At 37.5% G+C, this 22,389-nt stretch overlaps 1 protein-coding gene across 15 annotated transcripts in view; it reads right to left on the reverse strand.

Annotated features, from left to right (window-relative positions):
• The window catches only part of RALGAPA1 (Ral GTPase activating protein catalytic subunit alpha 1), a 134,789-nt gene that overhangs the window by 52,874 nt on the left and 59,526 nt on the right, over window positions 1-22,389 (reverse strand). For all 15 annotated transcript variants that reach the window (XR_012586749.1, XM_074585179.1, XM_074585178.1 and 12 more), the window contains 11 exons: window positions 20,884-21,077; window positions 20,660-20,758; window positions 20,404-20,559; window positions 18,779-18,907; window positions 17,542-17,667; window positions 16,267-16,325; window positions 12,465-12,573; window positions 5,605-5,715; window positions 4,540-4,608; window positions 2,590-2,724; window positions 1,650-1,833 (listed from right to left, as the gene is read on the reverse strand). Coding sequence is in view for 14 of the 15 variants with exons in the window: in XM_074585179.1 (XP_074441280.1) it covers window positions 1,650-1,833; window positions 2,590-2,724; window positions 4,540-4,608; window positions 5,605-5,715; window positions 12,465-12,573; window positions 16,267-16,325; window positions 17,542-17,667; window positions 18,779-18,907; window positions 20,404-20,559; window positions 20,660-20,758; window positions 20,884-21,077 (1,371 nt within the window). In the remaining variant the exon portion in view is untranslated. The remainder of the gene's footprint in view (window positions 1-1,649; window positions 1,834-2,589; window positions 2,725-4,539; window positions 4,609-5,604; window positions 5,716-12,464; window positions 12,574-16,266; window positions 16,326-17,541; window positions 17,668-18,778; window positions 18,908-20,403; window positions 20,560-20,659; window positions 20,759-20,883; window positions 21,078-22,389) is intronic.

Raw genomic sequence — 22,389 nt, forward strand, 5'->3', positions numbered from 1 at the left:
CTGTGCGATCAGTTAGGCACTGCCAATTTTATTCTCTGCCTGGCAATGCAGACTAGAAGTGCCAAGGTTGCAAGACCAGGGTTGCATTATAATGCTGTAGTTTGCCAATTAAATTTCACGATCTGACTTACAATTCCAGAGCCCCGAAACTTTAAAAAACATATGGGCCTTCCTTAATTTAGCTGGAGACATAAAAGGAACATCTGAAATTACTTTTATTTAGAAATTTAACAAGAAATCATAAAAGAACAGATTACATACAGAAATGCAAAATGAAGATATCAATGCTAAGGCTTTGTGCAACTACATTCATTTAAAGAGAAATCTATTCAGGGTTGTCTTTTCAGATTGTCAGATTAAACAAGCCACACAGCATTTGCTGCTAACCCATAATTACAGATTATTACCGAATACAAAAGATGCCAGGCATAAAAAGCTACTACAATTCACTACACTGTAATAGAACATGCAGTGGAAGTTAATTTTGGCAAATGCTTTAAATATTAGCTTTACATAATATGTATAGGTGAGACTGTAATTAGGACAGAATGAATCCTTCGAAGCCTCTTTCATTCTGACCCAGCAGATGATTACTTTTTACTAATAAGACCACAGCCATTTGACAAAAAGCCAACTATAGTACCTTGCTTCATTCTTCAGTAAATTTAATAATTACAGCTCCTCCTGCCAATAGTTCTCAAATCAGACTTGTTCAATCCAATACTGAGCTTATTAGGGGACAGCTCTATGTTTAGAATTCTTTGGCCAAAAAAGTACTTGAGGATGATGAAGCATGCCTTAGACAAGGGCACAATGATTAGCCATTTTCTCTACATAAAAAACAGCACGTAGTCACTACAGACCACAAAATCACCTGCTGTTAGCACACAGCTGCTACAAAGAGCTTCTGCATTTATCTGATTCTTAATACCTTTAAGGAAGCCTAAATGGAACAACTTAATATGGAGGGAGAATAGCACTACATAGAGTTTCTGGTATCAGTATTAATCTCATCTTTTTCAATTTTCTTCCCAATGTAGCCATTTGATATTTACTAGATACACTGCATAATATACACTACTCCTCTGTAGCTCAGTTTCTTGATTCTTCGTTTTTATTTTTGATTCCTGAAGAAAATGCTAATTCCCAGTTTCTTAAGGTTCTAAGCAGATGAGAGAAAATTTCTGTCTTTTTAGATAACTCTGCGGTTTTAAACAGCGTAAACAGATCAATGACAAATTATGATAGGCTGAAAAAATGCACACCAAGCTTTCAATATTGCACACTCAGATAGGAAAAAAATCATATATATTCTTAGAAAAAGAAGCAAAATTAAGAAAAAAATAAATTAATTTACTAAAAGTAAAATGAAAAGCAACATTTATCCATGTTGCAGTACTTAACACTTTTTGCTGATACACAGAGCACAGGAGATTCCATATCAAATCGATCTTCATGTTGTTCAGAAGATACTTATTTCAGTTAATCGAACAGTAATTGCTCAAAATTATGTTAGCTCATTCCGTACTAATGGTTCTTACCCAGTGTCTAGGTATAATTTAAAACTTATGCTTTAGACAAACACTTCAATACTGGAAACGAAGATAAAATCTTTTTGAAAGAAAACGTATTTAGGCAATTTGACAGACCTTCAGTGACTGGCTGAAGTTTAGAGGACCGCTCCGAGTCTGGAGAATGCAGTGGTTCTGGTTCCTTCAAGCTTTCTAAATGCATAAAAGGATCGTAATCCACACATGCCAAATCAGAAAGGCTTAGAGGAAAATATTTAGGGTTGCTAAAACACTGAGACCCATAGACACATCCGTGCAGAACCTAGAACAAAACCAGAATTTCATGATATTAATTACTGAAATTCTACTTGATAGTTTTATAAGAAATGAAGTTTATTTTTATTTCAATTTTTAATTGATTTGTTAGAATCAGGTAAGCAGGACAAAATGTTGGAAAATTTTAGATGCTTAATGGTTACAGAAATAAACCCTGGTCTGCCGAGAAAATTGTTAAAACAGTGTCTACACTGAAGTGGAATTTAACAATAAAGAAACAAGAAACAAAACTTACAACAAATCGCTAATCTACCTTTATTTTTAGATCTCCTATCTTCTTTAATTACATATGCTAGGTCTAAGCTGCTGGAGGTTTTAATCCCCTTCCCTTGCAAGAAAAAAAAATACCTGTCTTTGTTCCGTATCCCTACAGACGGCAATTATAACTTAGTGCTTTTTAACTTTGCTTATTGCTAAATAAAATTGCTTGGTATAAAAAAAGCTACTTCCTCATCTGTCTTAAATGTATAGCTGGTCTTTTACAACACAAGTGTCTGCTAGCGGTATGACATACGAGAAGTAACTTGGTTAAGCAGCACAAAATATAACACAAAATTAACAATTCCAGATATACCAATGGTCAAGCAGTTAAAGTAAAAACATACAAGAACTAAGACAGCACTCCACATTTCAGCAGTAGAACGGAGGTCAGCTTACAGAAAAGTTCTGTCTTCACGTCCATGCAAACTGACACTACCTCCATACACAGAAACTCACATTTAGCGAGTAAAGAAACATGTACCTTATATATACAATTAAGAACAGATCTTTCAGTCTTATCATTTTCTGCTCCTGTAGTGTGAAGAGGCTGCAGCAAGGTCTTTAATGGCAAGGCCATTATCCAATCCAATAAGCACAGAAGTAAAGAAACCACCAACTGGAAGAAACACTTTCAATTACAAATCAATTAAACCAGCACCCGCTACTTCACATTTATCACTGTATTTTACTTCTCTGTTTTACTTTCTTTTCTCAATTCAGTAGAGTCAACCTTCTGCAGTAACGGCAGGTCACACTTGTTTAAAAGCCACTGTATCTTCAAATCCTACTGCATCAGTAAAAAATTTGGCTACTGAGATATTTATCAAAGACCATCCACACAAGAGTTTCTCATCATGGTAAGTCTGTGAGCAGATACTCTGCTTAAGAGGATACACATAATTTTTCAAAATTCATTCGTAGGGTGCTGTTTTTAAAATGACAGATTACACAGGTACAAATTAAGGCTGATGCACATTCTGCCCATAAACCTCACTGTAAAGTGAATCAAGGATTACACAAAACTGAACTGCTTCAGCTGCATTTAGTGCTTTATAAATAACACAGAATTTCCTTCACAAAATGTCAATAATGCCACACAGCATCAGGTACCAGCTGAACGAAATCCAACTGCTTTCTGTATTGCAGGCTACTCAATCAGCAAAAGAACCAACTCCCTCTAGGGGATGTTTTTAAAGACTGTAGAACAGAATTAGATTAAGACACATACACACCGAACTATTAATAACTTACTGGCTTCAAATAATTATTTTTAATTTTTAAAACTTATCTGTGGAAGAGGACACAATTCAGATAAATAGCTGCAAGATTCTCTAAAATATTTTCCAAGTTAAATAAAAGTCTTTCAAAGAAAATCCACTTAACTAATTTCCTAATAAATGACATATAAACATCATACTCATTTCACATAACACATTACAAGTTTGTCTCTCAGAGGCACCATATAACAAACCTAATGATGAAGGGCTCTGAGTATTTTTATATTAAACCAGTTTTTAAGAAACCCATTAGGACTGAGTTTGTCAGACCAGGTAAGCCAATTTCCTGTATGATATTTGATGTACAATAATCAGCATTAGTTCATGGGGAAACTTTTTCAGTTATGGGAAGCGTCCTCAAGTGGAAAGGTGGCTGGCTTGGCGTACCACTGTAGTCTACAACAGCCCCTGACTTCTCACAAGCAGAGAGGAGAGGCGAAACGGAGCTCTGGAGGCCAAAACGAGCAGGAGCTGAATGCCACCTCCTGTGGGAACGGGTGGCCCGGAACGACAGAGCTGCCAGCGACAAACCGCACTGAAGTGCTTGAGTTTAAATGACCACTGTGTCCCACAGTTCAAGAGCAAAGCCAAATAATTTAGAAGAGATATAATTTTCAGGAGGCACAAAGTACTACTGTGAGCATTAGTTGAAGGTAGAGCCTGTCTTAGCTGAGGGACTGAGGCCCACTGGAAATACAAAAAGAGAGCGATTGTTTTGAGGGATGACAAAATCAAATTCATCTGAAGATTACAGGCTATCTTGCTGAAGAATGCACTTACAATAGAAAGTCCAAAAAATCATGACCTTATAAATATTTTGAAAGGTATTTTCTACAAATTGAGAATATATTTTCACTGTGAGACAAGTTTGAAAAGTCTACATTACTTTCTTTGCTTGTAAGTTCACCAAGGATAAGGAAAAAGACAACTTTCTAATAACTGAAAACAATCAATCTCAATTAATATTTTCCTACAAAAACTTCAGAAGTTCACTTGCATAAGAAATATTGCTGGAATTCTGAGAAGACTACATGGTATTATACTTAAAGAGCTGAATCCCTACTTTAAGGCATGGCTTAAATGTTTCAACAACGCTATGTCACACACCTTTGCAATTAATTTGACACATTAAAAAAGAAATGAGAAGTATTTACCCTCTTGTCCTGTTCATAAGAGGAAGCTTCTGTACTGGGTAGCAGATGGGTAATAGTTGCTATCAAAATCTGAGGAAAATATAGTATAGTTTCTTTAAAAATAAAATTTAAATAGTTAAGTTTAAAATAAATTTTTAAGCAAGTATTGCGCAATACTAGATTCATGGTTAAATTCTATTAAAGTTGAGACAAATTACAGTATTCTTTGCCACTCTCTGTTTAAAAAAAAACAAAAAACTTTTAATTGAATTTTGCAGGAGACATTGAAAGAATACGTTCCGCTTGACTGACATAGGTGCGTTAGGGACAATGAAATTACACAGCCACTCCAACTATGCAGGCAGGAAGAGAATTTGATTCAACAGACTTGTAGGGTGCAGAAAGGAACCCGATGTGGGTTTGTGTATGGTGCTACTTGAGCTCTGTTATTTCTTACAACTGCTAGAATTTGTGAACACCCTGCCTCTACTTAATCAACAATATGACTGCCGAGGAGCAGAGAAATGCCTGTCACAGCTCTTAAGAAGCTTCCACACAATTCTCTTCCCGGTTACCTGGGAGACCTCTCTCTTTTCTCTGTGGTTCAGAGTCACAGAGCCCATAGTCTACTTCCTTGTCATTCAATAAGTGTACTCAAAATAATTATTTTTGCTTTATACTGAAATACATTAATGCAAAGTCTTTTGCATACAGATTTACAAAATACAGTTGCAGATCCGTATTTAAGTAACCACTTTCTCACTAAATTTAAATAAACGTATTTGAAAATATTTAATATTTAAAAAAATCTGGACTTTACTGGCAACATTCTCATGTAAATAGTGACATAGTTGTATCTGAGAAAAAATAAGCATGATATAGCCATTTTACATGTTAATACTGGAGTCAGCAAGTAAATGTGATGTGAACCCCTACTGTTAATGTTCAAGTAAGATTATGCTTATACTAATTCAACATTCTGTGAAACATACTTGTCAATATTCTGGTATTTTAAATTTCAGGGAAATACATTTTACTGTTGCATTTAAAAGAATTAAAAATTTTAATTTTTTTAAAATTACTTACTTGAATAATTCTTAAAGGTGAATCGGCTTGATACACTTGAAGTCTATGTACATAATGTATCAGCATGTTCAGCATACTGCAGGCAACTTGGGCTACTGTTTTATTTGGAAACTAGAAAAGAGAAGAGAGCACAGTAACGATGACTACATGATTTCACATAAGAGTACATTAGGTGGTAAGGTGGTCAGGAATTTCAGTGACGGTTTTATACACGTAGTTCCTCATGTAACTAAATTTTACAAAAGGAATTATTTCATAGTCATAACCAAATGTTAGCAACTAACATCAAAGGTTTGTGACAGACAATCAGGGAGCTGCATGCAATGATGGAAAGGGGAAAAGAGTCTCCTAACTAACTTCAGACTGGTTAGTACAGTACCAGAAAGCCAGGAAGAACAAATTTATTTCTTGTTACCTTAATGATTATTGTTAACGCATCACTACAAGAAACCAAGGATCCGATTCTGAAATCGGAGTTGTTTGTTGAGATCCAAGGCAGGTGAACAGCAGCATACCCAAAATGCAAGACATAGTGAGAGTAATGGTTCTGTTTTTTAGTGACTGCTGTGTACAGCACTTGTCTGAATGGAAATGAATGCACCTCGGGTTCTGTGCTTAATTCCTCTTTTCTCTGTTATCTTTTAAAGGCAGGAGAATGTTGCTGCACTGGAGCCTGCCCTCAACAGTTACCAAAATGCTTAAGTTACTGCCGTTGGTCAAGGCAAAAGTGAATGCATTTGTACAATATGTCCCCAGCCTTGGGAGAGGATGCACACGCTGCCCTGCACTCCAAAGGGGGAAAACAAAGAAAAGAAGAGACAGGGATGTTTCCCTAAATTGTGAATGCACAGGATGTGTAATTGAGGCTTCTTCCTTCACTGCGCTTGCCTTAAAACACTAAGCTGGGCACCAAACAACAAGCACAAAGTAAATCTCACAACTGAATTTTATTCACCTAGGACATGAAAATTCTACAAATCTGAGCAAAATGGTTATTAGCGCAGAACTACAGACTTCAGAAGACAGCACAAACTGCACAGAAGAAAAAATTACATGCACCAGCCCCAAGGGAAGGATTTCAGATACACTTATTCAAGCGAATACTCTATCGTTACCAAACCCAAATATTCCAAACTATATAATGATGAACCTCAAATCACTCAGAAAACAATTAGGCAATTCACGCTTCAATTATGAAAATCTCCAATGAAGATGAGTCACATCAGAATTCCTGCATTATTAAAACAAAAAAGTAGTTTACATGTTTTAATCCCACTTTACTTATCAGTGAAGCTGTCACAGGTGTGTGCTGCAAGGTGGCTAAGTGTCTACCTCTGAGCTCAGAAAAGGACAATTATGTTGCAAAATACTCAGATTTTATTTCTTGGCTTATTAGACTCTTTTCTTTATCAGTCCAGTTCTATTAACCTTTCAGGGAAGGGTATATCTCACAAGCCCTTAAAAAAACCCCAACAACCAACAACAAACCATGTAAGAAAGCTGAAACTCCCAGGCAATGAAGTGTGAGCAGAAAATTAAAGACTTCAGAATAAAATTTTTGAATGGCAAAAATGGAAAGGTGGAAAACATACTGGAAGAAAACTCTGTCCTGAGCCAGCTTCTTATCAAAGCCGAGGTATCATTTTTTACATTTACGGTCTTGAAAAGGTACAGGCACAGGCAGAAGTATGGAGTACAAAGCTTTAATTAACTTTTTTTTTTTTACTTGTGGTATCGATGTAAGCATAAAGAAAGACTATGAATAGCTCTTGTAAGTCTTCTGTCAGAGATGGAAACCAGAGTACACAGAATAGTTAATTCTTGTTCTGACTTTCCCTGCTTCTTAGTTTTGCGTTATTGTCGCCTTTTAACTAAAACATGGCAGACATCTTACACCTGCAAGTATTCCCAGAGGTTATGACAAGAACATCATTGTTTTTTATCCCTCATGAGACAGCCTCTCTCCATGCTGTGAGAGCACACTGTAAGAGCACAGTAAGCAGGGCACAGGTTCTAATGTTCAAGCTCAAGTGACAACCAAAAAAAATTAAATAAAACTGAAAGCATCACAATTTGATTACAGAACTTGAGATCAAATCCAGATTGCTGGAAACATCCTTACAAGCTTGCAGGAAAACCCCAAAGTCACTGGAGAGGACAAAAGTGGTTGACAAACCAGAGTAGCTTAATAAGGAGTATCCAGATCACTGAATTTGAGAAAAAATCACCTGAGAGAAAGGTGTGGAGACTTTTCAGAGTCTTTGAATAATCAGCCATTGACTACATAAAAACAGAGAGCATTTTCTTCTTTTTATTTTTTAATTTTTTTATAAAAAGAGGATCATCAGGGTCTAAAATGAAGATAAGTGAATGATTTCTAGTGCTGGCTTATGCAAATTAGTTAACCTCTTTCTGTTTCCTGGTTGAAGAGAATTTTTAAATTTTTGTTTTTAATTTAAGAAAGGGAACAAAAGTCAACATTAACATAAATTCCACAGAAAGGCCGAAGGGTGTAAAGTAACGAATATGAATAAAATCCAAATCTTGTGCATTCACATTTTCTTATTCATGGGAAGAGCACCAGGTAGGAAGTTTTGATCAAGAATACGGGATTGGCCCAAACAGATCAAACACTTCATCTGCTTCAGAAATCTATCCCAGCATGGCCAATGTATCACATTTCAAAAGAATGCACAGACACTTTAGAAGAGACACTTATAGAGCTGTGCGCCCTGGAAGGGCATTTTCCTGAACTCAAGCAGCAACACTGAGTTTACGCTGGATAGCAAAACAATTCACCCCTTTCAAGTCCACTGCTTTGTTCTGACTTCTTTTCCAATAGCCTTTGGATGTGGCACGGAGGCAGCTGTGCAATGCTACAAACATTTCACCCGCCATTCTCTATCTCTGAAAAATGCTGTATGTTATAAAGCGTAAGAATTCACTACTTTGGTATTTTATATTTAATAGTGTAACCGGGGACGTAGTTTTTTAAAAGTTACTTGATGAAAAAAAAAAAAACAAAAAAACTTTCAACGAACTGGCACTCTGCGTGGTACCTAACTGTCAGGGTTTTTCCTCGGAAGAACAGTCTTACCATACTTTTCATCTTCGCATGGGTCCACTGCTTTCTGGATGTTACATAGGTAGTTTAACCTTGTCCATACTTGAAAATAACCTATGGTTAGGAGTCATTCAACTAAGCCTGCACAAGACAATTCCGTGATGTGTCTGCAGCATTTCTGAGAGAAGCATAATATAATCATGAGATGCAGAGGTCTGGATGGCTGGTTAGGAACCTCTGGGCTCAGACTTCGGCAGAAGTTAACACAGATACAGCAGCGTCGACACACTGCTGGGAGACGTGCTGGCTGTATTCCGAGTGAGCTGCTGGACTGCGGTTCTGAATACGGTTCTGTATTTCAGAAATAGCCATATAATTGTTGCTAACATTTCTATTCAACGTTACTCGGGCAATTGTACTTATCAGTAAGTTGGACTAGGACTATAGCTCCCTATCCATTCATTTCTCATGAAAATAAGAAAATAATCCATTCCGCGAGTTCAAATCTCTGACTGCTTGGAAGCCAGGAGATTGCTTAGGTAACAAATTAGAGCTAATTTGTTTCTCGCATGATCTATTTAGGAACTTTTAATTCCATGATTAAACTCTATTGTGAATGCATACCACTGCTCAGAACAGGAGAAAATCCAACATGCTCTGGATGCTTTTGCCAACACAAAGCAAAGCAGGGAGAAATACAAAGATCTTCGCCTTCTCATTCAGGGAGTAATTTATGTGTAATATAAATGAGATACAAATAACTGGTTTAATAAATACGTCAAAGAAAAATAAGAGAAATCACAGTGAATGTCAGGATTAAAAATAGTTCAAACTTTGATAAATTGCAGAAGATAAAACCAGCATCATTTGCCTAATACCAAACTCGCACAGGAACTTGATAAAGTGCACTAGTTAAGGGATATTAAAAAGCAAGGGGAAAACCCTGGAAGAGAGTATTAGCAAAGCTGCAAAGGATGAATGTGATTTTGCAAAACAGGAAATTGCAATTTAGAGTCTAATACTAAAAGCCCTGCAGCTACCCATTTTAGACGTAGTCTCAAATCCTGCTTCACAGGATGTGAACAGCTGATTTGCTAAGATACTTTTCAGATTCCCATTGCTGAAAAGAATAGCCCCCAACATCTGACCCAAGCCACGTATAACAGGGGTACGCCCCAATTTTTATCAATGTGTATATACAGAAAGACTAGAATATTCAGAGTTTTGATGTAAAGAAAAAGCATGTAGGAAGGTTCTGTAAATAAATTGGGAAATATTTAAAAAGTTGAAGATATTGTTCACAAATATACAATTTTTCAAAATGTCAGACAATAAAATGTTTTTAATAGTATTCTAATTATTCCATAAAATATGAACAAATATAAAAAAGATTTACAAAGGGTAGGAAAACAAAAACACCCATCAAGGAAAAAAAAAAAGCCAAAAAAGTGCAGCTTTTTTAACAGAGATGATGAAAGAAATATACTGTTGATGTACTACCACCAATACAAAAATCTCATGACCAGAACTGAAATCCAGTGAGACTAGTTTCAGAGAAGTGACAACTGTCAAAAGGAAAGGCAGACAAATGTCAGAAAATCTCTTCTAGTCAGAAGCACTTTATAGGCGCTGCACCACAATGAACTAGCTGTTTCTGAGCAAGCTGCATTTCCAGGTGAGAATCCCTAGCATACCAGCTATGTTTGACAGATACAATCAAAACAGATCAACGATAGCCATAAAAACAGGTGCTCTTTACTTTTCACCAAAATTAGAGTTCTCATTATTCCCTTTCAATGGGTAGTTTATTCACATAAACTTTGATGACAACTCTTGACCCGTCTTTGGATTCAGTTATTGTTCTAACAGGTACCGGCCTGAATGACATGTCCTGGAATGAGCATAGAAAAGCACTTTGCCACAGGAAATCAAACATCCTCCAGTGCTTCCATGAATTGCAGCATAAGTTCTCTATACCCCTCTTTAAACATCTGAGAAGCGACACCACATAATGCATGGCTCTTAAGGTAGTGAGGATACAGGGATAATCGGATTTGGTTGGTGGGGGTAAGAAGAGGGCAAGTGAGCAAGAAGCACGAGAAGCTTTAAGAAACTTCTGATTGGCCTGTGCATTTGTCACCTTCCTGCTTTCTTCCCTCTCCCCCTCTTACACTGGATGCTCTGCTCAGTCTGGCAGCCAAAGAGTACAAGGCAGCAACTTGGCTTGGGACACATTTTTGCATGTGATGGCAGATGGCTCACAAAACCGGGATCCCTTCCAGTTTCCTCTCTACCCTGGCCTTTCCCTTTTGCAATGTGTCAGAAGAATGTACCATGGATGCTTTATGAGCACTATTAATCAGAGTTGGGGAACCTCGGATGCCAATTAGTGGGGAAAGTGACTTCCCTCAGCACCCATGGCTAGCCTAGACAGGAGACACAAGTGCTGGAGAAGGAAAGACGCCGACACGTCTGTACTCCAGAGTCTTTGTATGGATCCCTACTAGGTGTACACAGCAAGGTTTTGGTAATGGAGAGGCTACGGGGGGGTCTCTGTGAGAAGAGGCTAGGGGCTGCCCCATGCCAGACACAGCAGGTTCCAGCCAGCTCTGCAACAGACCCACCAAAGGACGCAGCTGAGCCCATCCACCAAGTGTGCAACGCCTTTGTGAAAACATATTTAAGGAAGGGCAAGCACACCACACAGGTAGAGCAGAGAACAAAACAAAACAAAAAAAAGAACAAGAAACAGCAGGCAAACATGAAGGTCAGAGAAGGAAGTGGGAGAGGAGGTGCTCCAGGTGCTGAGGCATAGGTGCCCTGCAGCCTATGGAAAAGGCCATACCAGAGGAGATATCCACAGTGCAGCCGTGGAGTACCCCACACTGCAGTACTGGATATTTCCTGGGGGAACTGCAGTCCACAGACAGCTCACATTGGAACAGAGAGGAAGGAGCAGAAGAGAGGAACCATTATGGACTGACTGTAAATACCCATTCCCCATCCCCTCTGCACTACTTGGGAGTGGGCAGGAGGAGGCAGAGGAGTTGGGAACAAAGGATTGAAATTTGAGCCTGGGAAAGCGGGAGGGCGGGGAAAGGTGGCGTTTTAAATTTTGTCTTTGTTTCTCACTGACCAAATGATTTTAACTGGCAATAAATTAAATTAATTTCCCCAAGTCAAATCTGTTTTGCCCATGATGGCAGCTGGTAAGCAATCTCCCCTGTCTTCGTCTTGACCCACAAGATTTTTCATCCTGTTTTCTCCCCCTGTCCTGTTGTGAAGGGGGAGCGAGTGAGCGGCTGGGTAGGATTTTGTCCCTTACCCAAGGTCAATCCACACAGGCTCCTAAATCTACTTACAAACAGATACAGAAAACCTTGTTGGAAGCATGGGTCCAGGATGTGGGAAGGGGTATAGCTGAGCAAAGTCAGACAAAGCCAGCAGTGGTTTTGCTGAAACCTGAACTGCACGGATTATTCATGAAAGCTGGGATGATGGATAAACTGCTATGCTCCGAAGGGTGGAGGTTAGAGTAAAGTGGCTAATGATATATATTAAGATAGCAATCCACTATCTTATTTCCCAGCACACCACTTCCTCCAAATTTAAATAAGGGTAAAGATCTCTTTTTGACAGAGTTCAGAGATTCATGAGTTAAACTGAATTCAGTCTTTTGTAAGGATTGAAAATGAAACTGTGAGGTAAGGATGCTAAAATGTGATCATGACTTTGAAAACACGAAGTATCTTTACATGTAAAGGCAATATATGTTGTAAAAGTGTTAGTTTCTCACCTTTAGGGAAACACAAATCACATTCAATGCTTCCTTGATCTGAGGATGATGTGATTCATGAACCAGCTCCTCACAGATCCAGATACCAAGACTGCAAAGAGCAACACATCTGCAAAACAATGTTGGAGAGCAAGTTGTTGAGAATGTGCTACAAGAACGTGCAATTTTTATGATTCATGATATGTCTTGCTAAAATCTAATAAATGTTTTTAATATTTCGAGAAGAACTACACAAAACCCTCTATAATGCTGTAACTTATTTAAAAATGAGAAAAAAATCCCAAAGACCCTGGTGAATGCACAAAAAGGACAGAGGAAACACCCTTCTGAGAAACTGAAAAATCCAAAAGACATCAACACCACCTGCAGTTTTATATGCTTTCTGGATTAAAAACACTACCCGAAATCAATGTATGAGAATTTAATACATAATTTCTTAAGACAAAGTAAAAATTGTGGTGGGAGGTTCCTCCTCCCCAACAGGAGAGCTTGCTCATATTTGTTTAGAGCTTCTGGGACACAGAGACAAGAGAGGGGAATGTTATTCATTCATTCATAGATATTTACATTTTTTTAGATTGACAATAAACAAAGATGAACAGAAGAGAGGTAAATGGAAGCAAGAGACAGTACACATATTGTGATTAAACACTTCGACTTTTGTTGTTGTTTCTTAATCCAAAATCAGGAAATGGAAAAGAAGTGTAAAAGGTAAAGAGTATTTAGATAGATGTGTTCAAATCAACAGAGATGGATGAAATTTGTTCAGAAACGTTAAGGAGCTAGCTTAAGTAATCTCTGAATCATTAGCAATTATCTTCAAGAACACAGGCTGGAAATATTTTGGAAACAACTTCAGAATTCGAAATCCTCTGGATAAAACTGGAGAGCAGTCCAAAAATCAACAAGATGAAAATTGGTCACGGGAACTACAAACTACATCTGGGAAGGAAAATCATATGCTGGAATAGAAACAGAAACAGAAGTGGCTATGAAGCCTGTGCTGTAGAAAAAGGATTTTTAAGGCTACGCAGAATCATGAAACTGCTAACAGGTAGCAAAAATACAGCTTGGAATTAATTCTACATGATGGAGTAAATAAGATGTCAAACCACCCTGTTTAGTACACTGTCACTGAAATCTCTATTGCAAGATTGCCTCCATTACATTTTGATTAACACAATTTAAGAATAAAGACAAGCTTGAGGGAGTCTAAGGAAAAAGTAACAAAAATAATAAACTTTGGGGAATATTACATATGGAGGAAAAGTTGAAGAGTCCAAATCACAATTAAGGAAGGAAATTATAAGAAATCTTCTGATGTGCAGTTAAGTCACTAAAGAGTTTAATTTCCAGTACAAAAGATTTCTTCTATATACTGGCCATTAAAACAACCTGACTGTAAAAATTAGATAAATATTGTAACAGTCTAAGATTTTCGTAACTGTCTTTGAGAAAATTTTCAGAACCAATTAGGCAAGCTATTGCCAGGAACGTTTTAAACACACTCCAGCCTCGGCAGAGGGAGAGCTTACAGAAGCACTCTTGGTTCCTTCCTGATCTACACTTCTGCTGTTTCCACAGTTTATATTTCAATCCTTTTTGAACAAAAGAAAACAAGAACATAGAATAGATTTAACAATAAGTGTAGACAGTTTGTGTAAGCCAACTCAGAAAATAAACCTTTAGTAGATAGAATGGAATACAGCTCTAAGTCCGCTTTACTATTTAAGGTTTCCTTCACACTACTGAGGCCCATTCCACATCTGATGACATACTGATGTGCAAAATATCCAGGAGTCTGTCAGGTTTCTACCGAGAGCACCACTTTCGCTGTCACTACTCAGAGTGGTCTCTGAAAAACTGTGTAGTTATGTGGCTACAACGTTGTTATTAAAGAATCACAGCCTTAACAGCACAAGGAGGAGAAGAGATGAACACCGTGTTCATCAACCTATCACTTCTTTTTTGGACCATCAGTAGCAGAAGAGGAATTTGATTAATACAGTTATTAATCTTTACAGATGGAGATCTGAGAGTAGAACATATTTCAGATAACTGACTTCCCTGAAGCTCTGTTGGGTCAAGCTTGTAATGAAACGCAAAACATCGACCCTCTGTGGAAGAGATAAGGAACAGAGATTTATAGCCTGGGTAACAATAACAGCACTCAGACTTGCTGGAGATATACAATGCTATGTACCTACGTTCCAAGAAATTTAAGTTCTTTCCTAGGAAACTGCAAAGACAATTAAGCCTCTACCAGTGGCCAAGCTGACATGGCAAAATCATAATGCAGATTTGCAAATATGACCTCTGATAGTAACCCAGGTGAATTCTTTACTGCTGTGAAGCAGATGGCATCAGAGAGGTTATTCCCAAAAGAGACACTGGATAAACTGCCACTGAGGAATGTGGCAATCAAGCTTCAGGAGCTGCGGGAACATCATTATCCCCACAATGAAGACAGACCCACCGCTGTCCCAGGAGGAGGAGAGGGGCACAGGCAATCCAATTTATTCCTTTTTAATCTTCATTTAATGTTATTTCACACAGTGGTCCAACTTTGCATTTTGGGGATAGCATAACTCAACTCTGAAAGGCTGGGCATGCACACGTGCCTCTGCTCCTACACACACCCTCGCAGCCAGACGGGATATGGGGACATGCAGGATGTTCCCTTCCTCTTCCCAGCCACGCTGCCAGAACTGAAGACATTAATGCTGTGTGCTTCAGTGCCACAGGATCAGTAATAATGGTCTGAACCAAATGGATTTAAATCACTTTTTTCAAAAGCAAAGTGGAGACTGTTATGCTTTTTAGAACTCAGTTTTGCAAAAGAACATGAAAATTGAAATGAAAATTATCTCAGGACATTCCTTCCTTCCCCTGTACTGAGAGAGATGGCCAGCTTAAGAGAAGAGCAGGTAAGCGGGCTGATGAAAACCGCTCTTTGTTTTCCAGCAAAACATTTTAAGGTTCAATGAACTGACATTTTTCAGGCATTTCGTTCTAGTATCTTGCATTTGTTAAAGTAACAATTTATTAGTTGAGCATATATAGACACTCCACCCAAAGAGACAGGGCACACAAGCATGCTCTTCCTTGGTAGGCGTTACAAGGAACCCTTTCCAATCCCATACACAGGACTCTATAACTGAAAGCTCACGTGGATGGGTAAGGAGCAACAAAATCCTAAGCAAATTAAGAAACAGAAAAGAAAACTGGTAACTATCTTCTTTGAAGATCTCTGTTTGATGAAGATGCTTAGGTTTAAGCAGCAGAGCAGTCATTCCCAGTTAAATGTTTAGCTCAATATCTTCTGCTTCTTTTGCATACCATAAAGGAAGGCTCATGTACCTTGAATTATTTCTATTTTTCAAATTAAATCATATAGTCTAATAAAAAATAACCATACGTCCCTCATAAGTTACCTTGTCCTTAATCAACCTCAAAAATGCCTCTCTAGTACAGAAAATCCCCGAGTTGAACACCAGGTTAGGCTGGGAGACCATAGAGCTTATTTTTACCCATATTAACACACATTTCTATCAGCCACTATCAGAGAAAGGATACTGGGCTAGACCGGCATTTGGTCCAATAAGAACGTCTGTTCTGTTATTACCTCTGTTTATAATCAATTTCACATTCACATGGTACACCACAGTTCTAATAGTGGTAAAGAAAACCATGAACAAAATACATACAAACATTTACTTTAAGCTCTTCAATATATCCAACTAAAAACAGTATAATAAAGAAAAGAATCTGTTCATTCCGAAGCTCTTTTTGTTTGACCTACCGTGCAGGTCCAGATGGCTCCTCTCTTGCTGAACTTAACACAGTTTTAATTATGAGTTCCTAAAACAAAGAGGAAAATATTCACTGATTTAACAATAACTCCATGATACGAAGCGTCAGAAAATTAGAAATTTACTATAGCACACAGAGGCACGTTGCTTAGCTGAGTCTCTAGGTTTGTAGTCAGATTGTTTCCTTACCACTACTCCAAGCTTCTAGTCTGCCCCAGATGCTCATTATTGTGCTACCCCAAGAATATCCCACAGGTTACTGTCCTCATTTCTGCCGATTAACTGCTTATCCAATTCTTGACAATACATTTCCATAAAATATCAGAGGTTAAAAAAAGCCTCCCTAAAGCTAGCTTCTGTGAATAGCCCTGAAGGGTATTATAGAAAATAACTATTACTTTGAGGTTTAGACAAAATTATATTAATTTTAAAAGTGTTTGGAGGTAGTTGCAGAACAAGTGACTACAGTGCCTTAAAAATGATGTCAAGAATTTTGACTCAACTGCAGTGAAATGTCTGTAAAGCTGTAAGTTGCTCTAAACAAAGCTCAAGTAAATAACCATTACGCAAGAAAAATGAGAAAGATGGAATTGAAAATCAGTCCCCCAAAGGGAGCAAGGTATAAAGCAGCTTCCAAAACATCATCTCGCTCTAAACTGAAAGAGTTTGGAAACTTATTGGGAGCCTTTTTTAGACATAGTAATCATACCTGACACACATACAAGAACCAAAACACATGAACTGAGCTCTGCCTGGTTTCAGTATAATGGCACGCTACCCAACTCCGTGTTATGATAGAGAGGGTAAGGTCTCCATTAATCTTTGCTTTTTGTCTAAAAGAACACACTGATGTACAGAGGTTTTCTAAAGCTCCCAGGAACATGGGTAGATCTCACCAGTTGTGAATTCTAAATAAATTACATAATGTACCTTGAACCTCTCTACCTTCTCCTTCTCAGCTGATTAAGTCTGTGAGACTGCAAGTAGCCATAATGAGAGTAGGCTTAAAAAGGTGAGATAACACATCATTTTCTTTTATAAACATACAAAACCACTTTATTATTAAGTTAACAGCAATTATAAAGTATGCTTAGCATTATAAAGTTTGACAAGATTTTATGGGATCTTGAGCCTTATAATCTATTTGAAATGAATTCTGAAAAATTTTAGACTCTTAAAATTTTAGTTAGTATTTCCTGGAACAATATCATATTAAACGTATAGTTGGTAGCTGAATACCATCCAAATATTCTTAAAATTCCCACCTTAACATCCGTAAACTGAGACACAGCAATGTCAGGAATGTTTGGGTGAAGAGCTGGTAGTTCATGATACAAATTGGGAAAACAGACTAGTGATCCTAAAAGAACTTGTGCTTCAACTCTTGGCGCCTAAAAGGAAAAAAAAAAAAAAAAAAGAAAAAAAAAGGTGGGGAGAAATATATACTCTCACTGCAATCAGGAGGCTGACATTTCTAGTGGCCTTAAAAGAGAACAATGGCTGAAAATCTACACAGCTATTTCCTTTCTCCTTCTGCAAACTCTGCACAGACCTGAGCAAACCAAGACCGCAGCCCCATGGATGGCTATTCATGCACACCCCATGTTCCCATTTTCCAAGATGGTCAAAAGGAAGCAGAGGAATTGTTAGGACTACAGACAAATGACTTTGCTGCTAATTAGGCTCGGGTCTCAGGTTCACCTAATTGAACAGGATGTGGAAAACTACTGGACATGATGTGAGGCATCGCTGGACATGACAGGTAAGAGCGTTAGGAGCTGACAGAAGTTTCAGATTTCACAGTTGGTTAAAGGGGGAATGATGTGAGAAACAGTCAAAACTCACAGACAATTGGAGGGGAGTAGTGAGGAGCTTTGAGAAAGTACAGCAATGCAAGGCCAACAGCACATAGGTATTGTGTCAGTATTACTATATAAGGCTGAAGTTGCCTGGATAACAACGCCAGGAATACATCCGAATAGAGCAAACACTAACAGATTTGAATTCTCAAACCTGACCAGAGTCATGGCACAGCAGAGATAGGGAGGAATAAATATACTTTTAACATGAAGGTACAGTCAGAATGGACATTTATTTTAAAACATTTTAAAGCGCAGATAAATGGCAGTTATAATTCCAAGAACTCCAAAGTAAAAGAAAACGCTGCTTCAACAGTAATTTTTTCATTCTTCACACAAGGCCAGGCTTGATGAGGCTCTAAGCAACCTGATCTAACTGAAGATGTCCCTGCTCATTGCAGGGGGGTTTGGACTAGATGACCTTTAAAGGTCCCTTCCAACCCAACAGATTCTATGATGTCTTTTGGAGAGGACTTGCATGTGTGGTGTTCTAGAATAAACCACTGACATTATCTGTATTTGCTAACCATTACATTGACTTCTGGGGACAAGTTAACACCCTAGTCAAGGAAAAACACTGCTCAGTTTTCTCTCAAACCCTTTCCACTCACACATGAATGAGAACGAACTGATGAATACTTACATTGAGGAATGAAGAAGCGGCCACCCTTCCTGCTGCTACAATGAAATCCATAATAAGCATGGTGGCACCAGGCAAACCAAGCGAAAAGAACTGAGGAGAGCAGTGCTTGATGATTGTATTGACAATATCCTTGCAGGAGGAAAAGGGAGAAAGGGAAAAGAGTAGCAACACAATGAACAATGAATGAAAAAAAAAAGGCAGGTATTTACCAAAGGTAGACAGTAAAAGAGTGAGAAAGTAAATTAATTGTGGCAATTAAGACACTCATTACTGAGCGAAGAGTAGCATAAAAAGATAAATTCCTTAAGTATACCCATATTAATATAAGTAAACTGTGGCATACTTTATAGATCAATCTAACCTTGGACACTGTTGTATGAGGTTGGTAGCAGGTCACATCTTGTAGTCATTTACATTTAGCTTTTAAGAGTTCTATAAATGATTATCCATTCATTTAAATATGTACAGAAGAGATATAGTGAGATAATCAGCTATTATACCTTCTTAACAACATGCTTAAATCGTCTCCAACAAGTATCACCTGACTACAGCTTTAAAAAAGGTATTAGCCTCTTACATATATCCATATGGAACCAAAAGATAAACAAAGAACTAAAAGAAAATGTTTTATAACATTTCTGGTACACAGTTATTCAACACAGCATATGAAGTTCTTGTAGACTTAGTGAGACAGTTCTTAAAATAAATGTACATGATGCAATTTCTTCAAAAGTATTGGAAAAAGTATAAAATATTTTAATTATTGAAAAACATCCCAAGTTCACAGAAAGGCAAAGAAATAACACTTCTCCTCCTTTGAATAATTCTCCAATAGTAGTGATATCCAACTAAATGTTATAGGAGGATTTGAAATCCAGCAAGAAAAGCAGTGTAAACTGGTTGTTAGAGGACAGAAACTGGAGATCTGTCCTATCCGTAGCCAACTGTGGAATAATTTTGGACTAGTTCTATTTTGCCCAGTTAGCAAAAACAGGGTTGTTTGAACTTTTGATCTCCTTATGCCTCTAATTGCTCCTTTAAAAAAGTTCACAAAACCAACTTTTTCACACTTCTGATGCAAGCTTTTTAAAAGCCATAGTATCTTTTCATTCTTCAGATAACCTCAACAGGTTATCTGTTAAAATACCAAGATTTCAGTCTGAAAATATTCTATGAAAAAGATCTACTCCCACTGATTACATATACACAGTATGTCTCTGTTTGCCGATTCCTGTACTTGCTGTAGAAAAGAACTACTCCGATGTAGTGAGCACAATTTACTTTCCCACTAGCTAAACTGTTGCACCAGGGAGCGAGTAAGAACAGCAGACCTTAGAGAGATCTGCTTCCTTCTGTTTCTTGCATGCTTCAATCTGTAACATACAATCAGTAAAAAAATACCTTTTCTGCCCTCGTATTTGCTTGAAATGGACTACAAAAAAAAAAAAGCATTTTTGATTACAAACAAGAGCACAAGGGCCATTTATGAAATTTTAGAAAAAGTATCAGTCACGTAACCATATTCAAAGACAAAGTTAAATTACTCGGCTGAAAATCCATTCAGTATTTTTTATAAAACAATTTTTATTTTTAGTTATTAACCTGAATTTCATAATTAAACTTACTTGATCAACATGAAGAAGTCCACAGTGCATTATGTTGTAGAAATGTGTTAAAAAATCCCTGTTTGGAGAAACATCTTGTCTTCGCTTCATTGTCTTACAAATGAGTTTATAAGCATGTAGCTTTCCTTGTTTGTATTTATCAGTCAACATTGTTGCCTACAGTTTTAGAACAACACTTATTATTAACAAATCAAAAAATTACATTAAAGACTCTTCTACAACTAGATAAACTTTTATTTCTGTTTCACTGCTTTACCTTGAACAGCCATGGTGTTAAAATTCTCAGTGGTGGAATTAAAACTGGTGGAGATGGTGAAGTTAGGTTATCTGTTGAAATACCAAGATTGTCTCTTATCTGCAATTATTAAAAACAAAACAAAAGGACAAACATTTAAGGGAAATATATAAAGTGGCTGGGTTTTTTCTTCTGAAAATCCTGCCTTACCAGGTCAGGCTGGAGAAAAGGTTCAGTTCTTTTACCTTGGCCAGATTCTGCCACAATTCACAGAGGTAATCAAAAACCTGGGCGTGAATCTCTGGATCCATGATGCTGTTAACATCTCCCAAAATTCCGAGCATTCGCCTCCACATCACAGTAGCAACATCTGCATGCCATCCTGTAAGCGTTCCCCCAGCCATCACGCTGCAACATTCTGAGGGGAATTCACTGGTTTCTGTAATGGAAGAAAGAAGTACAGTGAGACCTACCTCTCCAGAAAAAGAAAAGTTCTGGTATAACTATTATATACATAGTTTTCTTAAAACCAAAAGGAAAGGAAAAAGAAAAAAGAAAAAAAAAAACAAAAACATTAGGCTTTCAGAGTAAGATATTTCTTACCCATTCAGCCATCTCAACACTGGAAATATTTAACCACGTCTACTTTCAAACGTGATAGAGGAAGAATTTCCTGTTTCTTATATTCTTTCCATAAGTAACATTTAAGGTCACTTCTGGAGCCTTAACACTGGTCTGACGGACCTAGTCAGGCCACTCCTTTTGTAAGTGCTGTCTTACATTCTTTGGAGTCAACAAATCTCCAGAACTCCACTTGTCTACTTCCAAGTAAAATTACATTTCAACTTTACATTTTTCCTAATAAAACAGAAAGCCGATTCTCCTTAGAATCTACTAAGAATGTATTTTATTGCAAATTGAAGAGGAAGGTGAGACTAAACTTGTCGCTGGCTACCATTCTTTAAGCTGTAAATTTGTATGAGTGGAGAAGCAGCATTCAGTAACCTAGCACTACAGTCGAACTCGCACCTAGCTCTCTCTGCATATTAGCTTAATACAAATGAATGTTCTTTTTTAGGTGGAAGATGTTTGATCTAGTTTGTCCGTACAGAGAAAACTTCAATAGATTACAATGGCTTAAGTCTACTCAGATCACGGTCAACTAGCTAAACAGCCACATTAAACTAGCTAACAAGCCACAGTTTTAAAGCAGCAGGCATCCAGAATCTCCTTTCCGCCCCCTCAGACAGATTTTCAAAACACCTTAACACCAGAATTTGCTGAGATCTTCTGAAAAATCTCACAGCTCCTACAGGCATACAATATCAAAATGAAATCTGAATTCAGCCTAATTACATAGCCTCTTCTTTTGAAAAATCTGGACCACTGTGATAGAGACACTAATGGTTTCTAGCCTGTAGATTTCGAAGTAAAGCAAAATGATGTTACTTCTGTCCATCAGTGGGCTACTTAAAGGAAAAGGGTCCAAAATACACAACAGACACCCTTCTGTTTCCATGAGACCAAATATGGGAGAAATGGGAACTCTGTATTTATAAAGTGAATGTATCCTAGAATTCAATAGCTAAGATAGTGGAGGTAATTATAAATTTGTTCAAATATGAAAGGGAAAACATGCAATATTGCAAGAAGAAATTATAACATTACTTTAGAATCACATCTTATATCTTGTACATCAACGATAGAACAGTCTGTGGCAGGACCACATACCAGATTAAGCTGCCATGAAT

This window comes from Larus michahellis, chromosome 4 (assembly GCF_964199755.1).
Source record: "Larus michahellis chromosome 4, bLarMic1.1, whole genome shotgun sequence".
In the NCBI taxonomy this organism is placed as follows: Eukaryota; Metazoa; Chordata; class Aves; order Charadriiformes; family Laridae; genus Larus; species Larus michahellis.